Below are 12,493 nucleotides of genomic sequence, written 5' to 3' on the forward strand. Positions count from 1 at the left end.
GAACTGAAGGCAGACGCTTCACTGACTGAGCCACCCAGGCGCCCCACTCCTTGTATCTTCTACATGACAATAAAAGAAAATAATGTTAGAGACAAAAAGATTTGTTGTCTCCAGGTGAAGATTTAAGGTTAAGTAACGGGTTCCCAAAATGTGAGGACAACCTTCATAGCTGACATGTCCGTGGTTCTCTGGGAAAAGGAACAGCAAGGTGATGCAATGTTGAGATAATCAGTTCTGACCCCAGCTTCACCATTTTGTGTGCAACTGCGACAAAAAAGTTAACTTCTTAGTATTTCAGTTAGTTCCTTAGTTAAGGGGTGGATAAGAATAGCATGTAATACATGGAGTTTTTGTGAAGATTAAATATAATTCTTTTTTTTTTTTTTAAAGATTCATTTATTTTAGAGAAGGAGAGAGCACGAGTGGGGGAGGGGCAGAGGGGAAGGGAGAGAGAATCCCAAGCAGAGTCCCTGCTGAGCATGGAGTCCAACTCTGGGCTTGATCTCACAATCCCGAGATCATGACCTGAGCTGAAATCAAGAGTACAACCCTTAACCAACTGAGCCACCCAGACTCCCCAAGATTAATATAATTCTTATTAATTGGGCACCTGGCTGGCTCAGTAGGTTGTGCATGCAACTCTTTTGTTGTTTTTGTTTTTTAAAGATTTTAGGGGCACCTAAATATATTCCCTCTCTCACTGTCTCTCTGGGCACAAGCAGGTGGAGGGGCAGAGGCAGAGGGAGAAGCAGGCTCCCCGCTGAGCAGGGAGCCCCATGAGAGACTGGATCCCAGGACCCTGGGACCATGACCTGAGCCACCCCAGCATGCAACTCTTGATCTCTGGGTCTGAGTTCGAGCCCCATGTTGGGCATAGAGATTACTTAAAAGATAAATAAGTAAACCTAAATTAAACATTCTTATTAATTGCTCAGTAAAGTTAGCTATTAGCATGTATTCTATTCCTCCTCTTACTGAAATGTAGTTGCAAACGTATCTCATCATAAATTAAAAGATAATTGGGGGGGCGCCCGGCTCCCACCATTAAGCGTCTGCCTTCGGCTCAGGTCATGATCCTGGGGTCCTGGGATCGAATCCAGCCTCGGGCTCCCTGCTCAGCGGGGAGTCTGCTTCTCCCTCTGCCCCTCCCCCCCGCGTGTGTGCTCTCTCGCTCTGAAATAAATAAAACCTTTAAAAGCAAACAAAAAGCTAACTGGATTGCTCAATAACACTTGAATGAGCTGGGTGGGTCTGAGGGGAGAAGCTAGCTCCACGAGCAGAAGACGCTCGGCTCAGGACACCTACACCCGCAGCGTGCCAAGGTCGGAAGTGGAGGAAAGGGGACCGGCGGCCTGTCACGTGCCGGCCGGACTCCGTGCCAGCGCCTCAGGCCGAGTCTGTACTGAGGCTCCGCCCCCTGCCGTCTCGCCCCGTCCTGTCGGCCAATAGCCACTCACGCCGCCGCCGTCCGAGGCTGCTATTGGAGAGAGCGGGGTGGGGCGGGGCGCGCCTGGCGCGGGGTGGCCGGGGCAGCGGCGCGGGGACTTGGCTGCGCGCGTCCGTCGTCTCCGCCTGTCAAGTCTGTCTAGGCGCCCGGAGGTCATGGCTGTGCTGGCGGCCCTTCTGCGCGGCAGCGCACGCGGGCGCGGCCCCCTGCTCCAGAGGCCGCTGCAGGTGAGGGCGGCTGGGACCCGGGCCGCGGCGTGCCGGGCCCCCTGCCTGGGAGGGCCGCGCTCGCGGCGCGCGTCGCCCCGGCTGTGGGCCTCCGGGCCCGCGCCGAGAAGCCCCCTGCGCCGCGCACGCGCCGTACGTGGCCCCTGTGCGTCGCCGGCGTTTGCGGGGTCTCCGCCGCCGCCTGCCGCTCGCTCGCGCGTGGGTTGCGCGGGGCGCGGATCTCCGCCGCCGGAAGGGCCCAGCCCCGGTCCTGCCTGACCGGCAGCCGGGGCCGTACGCCTTCCCCGGGATTTCCCTTACAGCGTGCTGTGTCCCTGCGCTAGGGCGTCACCGGGCCTGCGGGCGTGAGGCCCCGGGGGAGAGGGAGAAGACGCCCCGGCCTGATGCGGCCTGACCCTGACCGGGGCAGTAGGGCTCCTCCGCGCGCGAGGAGCAGATGGTGCTGGGCGTTAGGCACCGAGGGCGTCCCGCTTGCTGTGTTTGGGGACGCGGGAGCCAAGGCCGTGGGAGGGAGTCTGTCCAGGAGTGTCAGCAGGGAGCCTGCGTCTCAGGTTTGCGGCCTGGCAGAACCTGGCGAGGAGTAGAGAGCTTAGGGTGCGGCTGGCGGGGCGTGATTTTGACAGGTTGGTTCCCGTCGGACGCTTGGCGGTCCACCCATGTTGTGAGAGTTGGAATCTCACCCAGGTCGGTGGAGACGGCTGATGTCTGGGGATTTGTCACAGCCAGAGGTCAGGGGGATTGAGGTGCGGGAGGGCGAAACACTACTGCGGCGTGAAGTAACTTGAGCTGCCCGCTGGCCAGAGGGGAGAGGGAGCAGCATTATGCCAGAGGTTTGTGAAAGCGTGAACGTGGCACTTGGCACATAGGGAGTGGGTGTGAGGAGCCAAGAGGAAGAGGAAGAGTCGAAATAATCCTGGGTGACTGAGCTAATAGGAAAGTCAGGAGGAGTGGGTTTCCACGGAAGAGGAGTCCTTTTTTTCTTTCTTTTCCCCTCTCACCTAGCGGCAGAGGGGAACTGGGAAAGGTACCCAGGTCATTCTTCATCAGCATATTCGTGCTTCCGTGGAATGATTTGGGAAGTCAGAAAATATAAGTACGTTGACCAGGTGAATTAGGTGAGCTGGGTCCTCTAAAAAAACCAAAAACGAATGCAGAAACCCTCTTAATTTATAGTTTAATTAAGAACTTGCGATCAAGCGCGTGTTGCTGATGAGAAGAATGTAGCTGTAGGTTTTACAGCGTATGATTGATGGTCCTCATTTTATTGAATTCTAGGAATCAGTATTGGTAGTTATTTGAAAGAAGTGGTCATTTACTGGAAAAATCCTGTTGTGCCAGTTTGTTGAGTGGAACTCGACCTTCACCCATTGCACTGGCTCTTTGAGGTTTGCCTTCAAATAAAGTCTCCCTTATGGTCAGCAAAGTAATGGACTAATTTATCGGAGTTTGTTGCCTTTCCAGCTGTAACCACTTTTTTTTTTTTTTTTTTAAATATATCCCCTTTCTCTTTAAGCCTCTGGTAACTAGATTTCTGTGCCCCTCATTTGAAGAATACCCGTGCTTTTGTGTGTGTGTGTTTTTCATCTTGATCTTATACTGCATTTGATACTCCTTCAAACTCCTCTGTTTTGCTGTTTTGACCCCAAATTATTGTTTAATACTCAGACTTTAAAAAAATTTCTGGGGCGCCTGGGTGGCTCAGTCGTTAAGCGTCTGCCTTCGGCTCAGGTCATGGTCCCAGGGTCCTGGGATCGAGCCCCACATCAGGCTCCCTGCTCAGCGGGAAGCCTGCTTCTCCCTCTCCCACTCCCCCTGCTTGTGTTCCCTCTCTTGGTGTGTCTCTCTCTGTCAAATAAATAAATAAAAAATCTTAAAAAAAAAAAAAATTCTTGCATTGTGCCAGTCCTCAGTTTGCTCCCGGTTCCTGTCCCTCCTCTCCTCTGTAGGGCCGTGGGGCTGCCTGTTGCAGGTGCAGAAATCACAGTGTCTGCCAGCTGGCTTCTGGCTGGGTTCAGACACTGGTAGGAGACTGGGCGATAGCAGGGGAGAAGCCAGGATGATTTTTTTCGGTCTACCCTTAGGTGGTGTTTCTGAGAACGTCTGTGGCTCCTTTGGTTCTTGCTTTTGCAAGGTAACCCTGACCCTTGGCTTTGGTAACCTTGCTGCTTCCCTTTGTCCCAACAGCCTATGTGTGCTAATGCCTTCCTGTTGCTAATCTCTACCGCCTGCCTCCTGTTGTTCTTAGTTTTTCTATCACCTGTATGTTTAATCTCTGCATTAAATTATGTTTCAGATAGAATGATTTTTATTTTCCTGGTTGAATCCTGATGGATAGATACCCTCACTGTTTTTACTCCCTTCCCATTCCCTTTCACCCTGTGGATTTTTGCACCTCAGTCCTTGGGCCTTTCCTCTTTTACAGGACAAAAGAACAGAGTACTGTGGCAAGGCGGCAAGTGTTGATAGCAATCTGAAGTGGTAGTAAACGTAGGCAGAGGTGGATAGATGCCAGAGATAGCCTGGGGGTAGAATCTTTTGACCTGAATGACTGATGGGCTAAGAGGAGCTTAGTGAGAAGGAGTTGCGTATAATTTGGGGGCCTTGGCCTGCCATTTAGGTGATCACTAGTGGTTTTCAGAGGAACAGATGTGACTGTACAAAGTGATGAATTGTATTTTGGACTTGAGTTTGGAGTTGCCGGTTTGATGACTAAGAGAACTGGAGGAAATCGAGATTTGGGAATCATCAGCTGCTGATGACAGTGGCATCCATGGGCATTGGTGAGCTCACCAAAAGCAGGTGTAGAGGGAGAAGCAGGGAGGGCTTAGCATGGGGCCTTTGGGACACGGTGTTTCAGGACAGGCCAGACAGGCAGGAACCTGCCGAGGTGAGTGAAGAGAGAGGATAGGTTATGGAAGAAAAGCAGGGGAATGTAGTGTCATCTGAAAGCCAAGGGAAGTGAGATTTTCAACAAGGAGGGTGTATTACTTCCTTGGGCTGCTGTAACAGAATACCACCAATTGGGCAGCTTACAACAACAGAAACAGTTCTGGAGGCCAGGAAATCAGAGATCATGATGTTGGCAAGACCCCTCTCCCTCTAAATTACCCCCTTGCCTCGTCCTTGTTTCTGGTAGTTTGCTGGCAATCTTTGGAAGCCCTTGGTTTGTAGATCTATCATTCCTACCCTCCATCTGCACAAGGCAATCTCCACCCCCCGCCCCCCCGCCATCTTCATCTTCTGTGCTTGTCTTTCTCTGCATTAAGATTTTCTCTTTTTATAAAGACATCAGTCATACTGGATTAGGGCCACCCTAATGACCTCATTTTGACTTGATTAATTCTATAGAGACCACATTTATAAATAAAGTCACCTCCTAAGGTACTGAGGGTTAGGACTTCTCTTTTTTTTTTTGGTGGGGTTGGGAGGCACAATTCAACCCCTAATAGAGCACTCAGTGCTGTAAAAATTTAATATAACAAAGGGGTTATGTAAGATTTTTTTTTTAAAGATTTTATTTAGTTATTTGACAGACACAGTGAGAGAGGGAACACAAGCAGAGGGAGTGGGAGAGGGAGAGGCAGGGAGCCCGATGGGGGGCTCAAAGACAGATGCTTAACGACTGAGCCACCCAGGCACCCCGGGGTTATGTAAGATTTTAACAAGGGAATTATATAAATGAAATACCTAAAATGAAAATTGTTGATTGAAATTAGCAAAACTCATTAATACTTGGGGAGCTTTATAAAGACCTTAAGAAATACAGATTTGATGGGGCGTCTGGGTGGCTCAGTCAGTTAAGCATCTGACTCTTGGTTTTGGCTCAGGTCATGATCTCATGGGTTGTGGGGTCAAGCCCCATGTTGGCTTCTCGCTGGGTGTGGAGCCTGCTTGGGATTCTCTCTGCCACTCCCCTCCCTCCCCCCCCCCCCCCCCCCCCCCCCCCCTTTTCAAAAAAAAAAAAAAAATCTTAAAAAAATCTTTAAAAAAATACAGATTTGAGATACAGATTACAGTTTAAGGGAATTTTGCTTTCCTTACACAGACAATTATATGCATAAACACAAGGTATTTTAAATACTAACTGCTACGCTCTCTATACTAAGAAGTTGAAAAGCTCCAAAAATGGTTTAATCAGTTTTCTCAAAATATTTTGTTGATTATGGCTCAATTTCTAACTCGCTTGGCTCATTTTTATAGTTATTTTGGCGTGTAGATGTTCCCTGTGAATTTACCTGTCTCCTGGGGTTCTGCCTGTTTCTACAACGGAATAAAGAGACGTTCGTGGTCCTGTTGACACACTTGATCAGTGAAGTATATCATAAGCAAATCATTAGTTCCTGAAAGATAGTGCAGTACTTTGGAAAGTACTTGCCTCAGCTTCCTAAATTGTGTTACTATTTTTTAAATAAACTCATATGTATAATATACAATGTATCTATTATACATATAAGTGTACACATCTAAGTATATATACATATACATGTGTTTATAAATAGAGTCAGACTGCTTAGATTTGAAATACCAGCTCTCCCCTTACTGGCCGTGTGACTCTGGGCAAGTTGCGTGACCTCACTGTGCCTTCTTTTCCTTACCTGTAAAATACGAATGGTAGTAGCCACTAGCTGGTTGCATCTGTGACACGTAGTCCAGGTCTGTGCCCTCCGCCCTGGAGCCCTTGCCTGGCCCTGCGGCGCTCCTCCACGACCTCTCCCTCGTGCCAAGTGTGTTCGTGGTTCTCATCCTTCCCTGGGCCAGGTGCTCCTTTCCTAGGTCTCCCCAAGGCTGCTCTCTAAGACTTACTTCTCCGCTCCAGTGGCCTCCCCACGAGCCCCCCGTAGGGTAGGCCCTCACCCCCTAGCCATGTCACTGGCTTCCGAACGTACTTACCCTGCCCGCAATGTCACTTCTCACACTTGCTGGGAAGCTTCAGATTTTGTTCAAATATTTGCGTAGTGTCTACTGCCGTCAGGGGGAGACAGACAGTAAATGATTACCTGTCTCTTTTCGGAACTCACAGTATAGTGTGGAGACAGGTCACCGAGGGGCACGAAAGCCGCCTGGCTCGGGCAGCTGAGGTTTCAGGGCCACAGTGCGGCTGAGTGGCCCCGGGACGCAGATCACACTCTGCTGGTTGTGTTCATCCCCTGCCTACCGGTGACCCTGTCGGCAGGGAGGCCGACTTTCCTGGGGTGGCCGGGGAGGAGCACTGTGGGAAGGTGTCGTCCGTGCTCAGACGTCAGAGCACAAACGGGCCGCGTGGGGAGCAGGGGCCGGGCTGTTACTCGCAGGATCTGGCCGGTGCGGCTGGCGTAGAGCAAGAGTGATGTGAGCCCGGGAAGAACCGAGGAGCTAAGTCGCTGCAGAATGACCGACAGGGTTTGGATGTCATTCCGGGAGCGATGGAAAGCCGTGGAAGGATTAATCAGGGCAGCGATGAGATCTGATGGATGTGTTTAAAACCGGCTGGACGGTGGGCGGGAAAGTCCGGGGTGATGGGCTGTGAGTCAGGTGCCTGTGCCGCTAGCGAGAGAGACAAGGGGACCCAGGGGTCGCGGTGGAGACGAAGCCCGGGGAAGAAGTGAGCTATATTTTGGACACAGAGTTGGCAGCGTCTGTGGTGGAGTACCTGGGTTTTAGGGCAGGACGAAGGACAAGGGCTGGGATTTGGGCTTGAGCACCGGGTAGACAGATGGTAGTGTGATGCTCTGAGGGGGGTCGTACTGGGAGGAAGCTGGTTTCCTGGGTTGGAATTGGGCGTGGTGATTGGGACGTTAGATAGAAGCTGTCCCTGGGCCCTGGGACTGTGAGCCTGAGGTCAGCGGGAAGGTCAGGGCTGCAGAGGATGGAGATGCCGGTTCAGGAGCCGGTGAAGCTGGCAGAGGGCAAGGGACGGGGGTCGGGGTGGGGGCTCTCCAGCCCTGAGACAGGGTGGGTAGGGGAGGAGGAGGGGGCCCAGCTGGCTGGGAGGGAACCTCAGACCTTGCGAGCGCAGATGCCCAGCAATGGGTGGATCGGGTGGGGGTCCCCTGGACGTCCCGCGGAGGAGGCCAGCCCGGCTCCTGGCCGCTGCTGGCAGGGCTGTGCTCGTGGGGGGCCTGGCGCAGTGCCGGCGCTTGTGTGGACAGCCTGGGGGGGGGGGTGTGGGGGGAGGCGGCTGAATGGTGAATGGGAGGTGAGCACGGGGAAACAAACTCCAAGTCACTGGGTGGAGAACTCGTGTCCCGGTGCCGGCTCAGTGAGAATGTGGGTTCGGGGAAGTTGGCTTGTGTTGTTCGGGTGGAAGGAAGTAGGGCCTGTGTGTGCTTGTGGAATGATCTGGGAGTACGGGGGTGAATAGAGGTGGGGGAAGACCTGAAGGTGGGGCATGGGGGCCAAACGGAGAGGCCAGGGAAGCTTCCTTTGTAGCCAGCCGCCTCGCGCGGGAGAAGCCGCTCGGATTGCCAGGAGGCACATCCCATTCCAGACTCGCACCGGGCAAAGGGCATCTTCACACGGGAGGCAAGCGCTTGGCATCCAAGGCTAGGAAATAAAGCGTTGCTGCCCTTGCTGGAACCTGGACGGGGAGGTCACTGACCAAGGAATCTTCTTTTGTCTCTTGTAGTGTGTCCTGCTCTTTTCCCTTCTTTCCCCTGAGTACTTTGTTCTAGTCCTTTCTTCTCTGCTTGCTAATGGCTTCTCTCTTTGCTGTCACCTCTGCTTTGACACAGCAGTGGTTGGCTGTGGTGCTGACTAGCTCCAGCACTGGGGACCACCCTGTGGTCACGCGCCTGTCATCATCCAGCCGACCCAGTCTCTCATCCGTCCACCCCATTCCTGGTCCTGTCCGCTCCGGCCAGTGCGGGGAGGGTGGGAGTCAGAGGTACTTGGGGCTGTTCCTTCCGCATCCAAGAAAGGAGTGTGGTTGGAGAGTCAATGACTGGCATGTTTGCCACAAATGGGGACTTTAAAAAAAATTCTCTGCTTTGGATACAGCCCACAAAGTATATCGGGTTTCCATTAAAAGTTTATTAGTTTCCAGATATTTGGGAATACAAGTGGGAACTTTTAATTCAGAGTTCGATCACAGATAATAGGCTGGAATCCTTCAGCAGCAGCCCACATTAGCTGACCTGTGAGCGGTGCACAGCTGATGGCGAGGAGTCCTTCCACGAGGCAGGTGGACCCAGCTGCTGCCTGCCGGTCCGTCCGCAGGGACCATGTTTTACGGATCTCAGATTCCCGATGAAGGCCTCTGTAACATCAGTGATCTCAGTGGTTATTGAGCAAGTGAGGGGTCAGGTAGTGGGAGGCGTGTCTGTCATCTCTTCATTACAAAGACCCAAAAGCCATCTCTTCAGAAGAGGGGCTGCACCAAATACTGTAATGATTATAGTTTGGAATAAAGCCAGGATTAAATTAGGTTATTTCTTATAGCAAACTTGTTTATATGAACTTTCTACATAAAAGTGACTTACTCTGTCATCTTAACATTGGAAAAAGGATTTTCTTAAATCCTGTTCTACAGCCTAGTAACACACTCTGTCTTGAAGCTGCCGATTGCACGTATCTGTTCTCATCTGAACACGTTATTGTGGTTTTCCCTCTGCTTATAACCACTCTTTGTCACATTTACTTTCTTTTTCTTTCTGTGCTCTATTATAAATCGAAAGCTTTCATTGGGTGTTCGCATTAAGTCAGGCTAGCTTTTAGATGTTTCTAGGCTTGTTCATTGCTCTGAGGTACGATTGGCCATTTACAACTATCAACAAGATTAGGTTCTAAATATAAGTTGTCATTTTTGAGTATTTATTATGCTCTCTGACGTCAGAGGATAAAAAAATTTATTCTTTGTTCTTTGTCCTGCAAACTGTCCAATTTCAGATCAGTCGGGTCTCTGAACTGTAACTAGCACTTTCTCTCCTTGTTCTTGTTGGCATTTGTTCCTAAGAATGGTGTGGAAAGAATGGACATGTAGGGGCAAGATACTTACTCATTTCTTTCTTAAAAAATAACTTATTTGGTAAGGTAGACCTTATTTGTATGAGGTGTGTTTGCTTCAAATAAATGAGATCCATTTGTTAGAAGTGGAGGAAGGAAAGGGCAAGTTTAAGTTAAATAAAATATTTTTTTGAATAATAAGGACATTTTCGTGTGGTACTCTGAAATTAGTTTAGAAAAAAATTAATTTAGAAGATTTAACTGCATTTTATACAAAGCTTATACTTAAAGGCTTATAGATTTAAAGTTTATAAAGGTATCAGAAGTTAAAACAACATTTGCAAGGAACAGCTAATCAGAAAAGTATAGTATAAAGTAGTACATTTTTTCTGATTATAAATGATATATGCTGTGTAGAACATGGAAATAAAAATATAAGGAAGCAGAAAGAACTCACTGAAACCCTACCACTGAGAAGTATAAAATGATGTAGATTAAAATTTTTCACATTATAACTTTACAAATATTTATATTACAGGAAATAAGATACATGGAGCGAAGTTACACATCAAAACCCACTTTGAATGTAAGTATAAATTTAAATTGTGCTTTAAAATTTCAAGAATTTAAAAGGAAATATAGACAATAAAAAATGCATATTCTTATATTTGCATGTATGTGGGGTCATCTTGGGATGCTGCAGGGGTTAGGAATAGCTAATTATTGGCAGATCCCGGTGAAGAGATCACAGTCTAGATCCCTGCTCAGCTGCCACTGCTTCCCCAGTGTCTCCCGCGGAAGAACCTTCCTCTCAGACTGTGCAGGGTTCCTCCTTACTCTCAGGGACCCGCATTGTATTGTGAGGGATACATGGAAGATCCTAGAAGAAAGGAACCGAACCAGGCTGGGGATGAGACAGGGAGGACCGTCATCTGATCACGTGGTGCTTTCAGAGGGACGCTCTGTGTCTGACGGGTCCCTTGGATGACTTAGTAATAGCCTTCTGTCAAAATCTAAGGAACAGTTCTCGTCTTATCCCCGAGCTCAGTAGGAGAATGTGGAAGGGAAGTGTAAGGAGAGAATTGTTAAGAGAGCTTTTATCTCCTTTTTCTTCAATCTCATATTATTGTTCGTATGAATCATTTAGGAAGTTATGACTCTGCGGAGTCCCCGTTAAGCAGTACAGCCCCATGTCGCATGCAGGTCTGGATTCCCAGCCCAGAACTGCCTTCAGGAAGGAAGCCGTTTGGTTAGGATTCTTGATCGTGCAGTGAACAGGGTAAAGTGATCATTTCTTAAATTTTCACTGAGGAGTAGAAGTGAAATTTAAGCTTCTGGTGTGGACAACTGGGAAGGATCTATGCTTATTTTATTTTATTTTTTTTAAAGATTTTATTTATTTATTTGACAGAGAGAGACACAGCGAGAGAGGGAACACAAGCAGGGGGAGCAGAAGAGGGAGAAAGCGGGCTTGCTGTTGAGCAGGGAGCCGGATGCGGGGCTCGATCCCAGGACCCTGGAATCATGACCTGAGCCGAAGGCAGACGCTTAATAACTGAGCCACCCAGGCGCCCGATTTATGCTTATTTTAGACTTGGTTTGTCTTAGGTTTTCTGTTAGATCTTAAATCATAAAGCACCATCAGTGAACTGATTAGTCTTACTGCTATCCAGATATTTAGATTATTTTAATCTTTATTGAGTAAATAGTCATTCATAAATAAGTCTGTCTAGGGGCACCTGGGTGGCTCAGTCAGTTAAGCATCTGCCTTCAGCTCAGGTCAGGATGGGATCGAGCCCCACATCAGGCTCCCTGCTCAGTGGGGAGTCTGCTTCTCTCCTCTGTCCCTCTGCCCACTTGTGTGCTCTCTCTCAAATATATAAATACAATCTTTTTTTTTTTTTAAGATTTTATTTATTTATTTGACAGAGAGAAACAGCGAGAGAGGGAACAGAAGCAGGGGGAGTGGGAGAGGGAGAAGCAGGCTTCCCGCCGAGCAGGGAGCCCGATGCGGGGCTCAATCCCAGGACCCCGGGATCATGACCTGAGCCGAAGGCAGATGCTCAACCTACTGAGCCACCCAGGCGTCCCCAGTCGTTAAAAAAAAAATAAAAAAATAAAGTCTGTGTTTTAGATAATAAAATGGTCCCCCTTACCGCGGTTCCACTTGGCTGTGGTCGGCCTCGGTCTGGAAGGAGATGAGCCTCCTGGCCTGCTCAGAAAGTCAGTAGTAACCCAGAGCCCCTGTTGTTCACTCCCTTCATCTTGTCACGGACGCATTTTGTCATCTCGCATCGTCCTCATAGGGTGAGTCCCGTCCCCGGAGATACCCCGAGAGGCCCCATTCGTGTAGCTCTCATTACAGTATGTGGTTACAGCGTGCTGTGTGCTGAGTTCCTGCTGCGTTTCTCTCACGGAGCCTAATGGGTGTGCAGGGTGGAGCAGGGGGTGTGGGGTGGAGCAGGGTGTGCAGGGTGGAGGAGGGTGAGCAGGGTGAGCAGGGTGTGGGGGGTGGAGGAGGGTGAGCAGGGTGAGCAGGGTGAGCAGGGTGAGCAGGGTGTGTGGGGTGGAGGAGGGTGTGCAGGGTGAGCAGGGGGGAGCAGGGTGAGCAGGGTGAGCAGGGTGGAGGCGGGTGGAGCAGGGTGTGCAGGGTGAGCAGGGGGGAGCAGGGTGAGCAGGGTGAGCAGGGTGGAGGCGGGTGGAGCAGGGTGTGCAGGGGGAGCAGGGTGGAGGCGGGTGGAGCAGGGGGAGCAGGGTGGAGCAGGTGGAGGAGGGTGAGCAGGGTGAAGCAGGGTGGAGGCGTATGGAGCAGGGTGTGAAGGGTGGAGCAGGGTGGGCAGGGTGAGCAGGGTGTGCAGGGTGTGTGGGGTGGAGGAGGGTGTGCAGGGTGGGCAGGGTG

The 12,493-nt window shown here is 50.3% G+C and overlaps 1 protein-coding gene across 4 annotated transcripts in view; it reads left to right on the forward strand.

The window, feature by feature from the left end:
* The first annotated feature begins 1,509 nt into the window (after positions 1-1,509).
* Positions 1,510-12,493, forward strand: part of ACAT1 (acetyl-CoA acetyltransferase 1) — a 21,870-nt gene continuing 10,886 nt past the window's right edge. Inside the window, exons 1-2 of one of the 4 annotated variants that reach the window (XM_032427939.1) lie at positions 1,510-1,674; positions 10,133-10,180. In XM_032427939.1, coding sequence (XP_032283830.1) covers positions 1,603-1,674; positions 10,133-10,180 — 120 coding nt within the window. In that variant the 5' untranslated portion in view covers positions 1,510-1,602. The other 3 variants (XM_032427938.1, XM_032427941.1, XM_032427940.1) reach the window with 3 other exon arrangements.

Source organism: Phoca vitulina, unplaced genomic scaffold (genome assembly GCF_004348235.1).
Source record: "Phoca vitulina isolate PV1807 unplaced genomic scaffold, GSC_HSeal_1.0 scaffold38, whole genome shotgun sequence".
Lineage (NCBI taxonomy): Eukaryota > Metazoa > Chordata > Mammalia > Carnivora > Phocidae > Phoca > Phoca vitulina.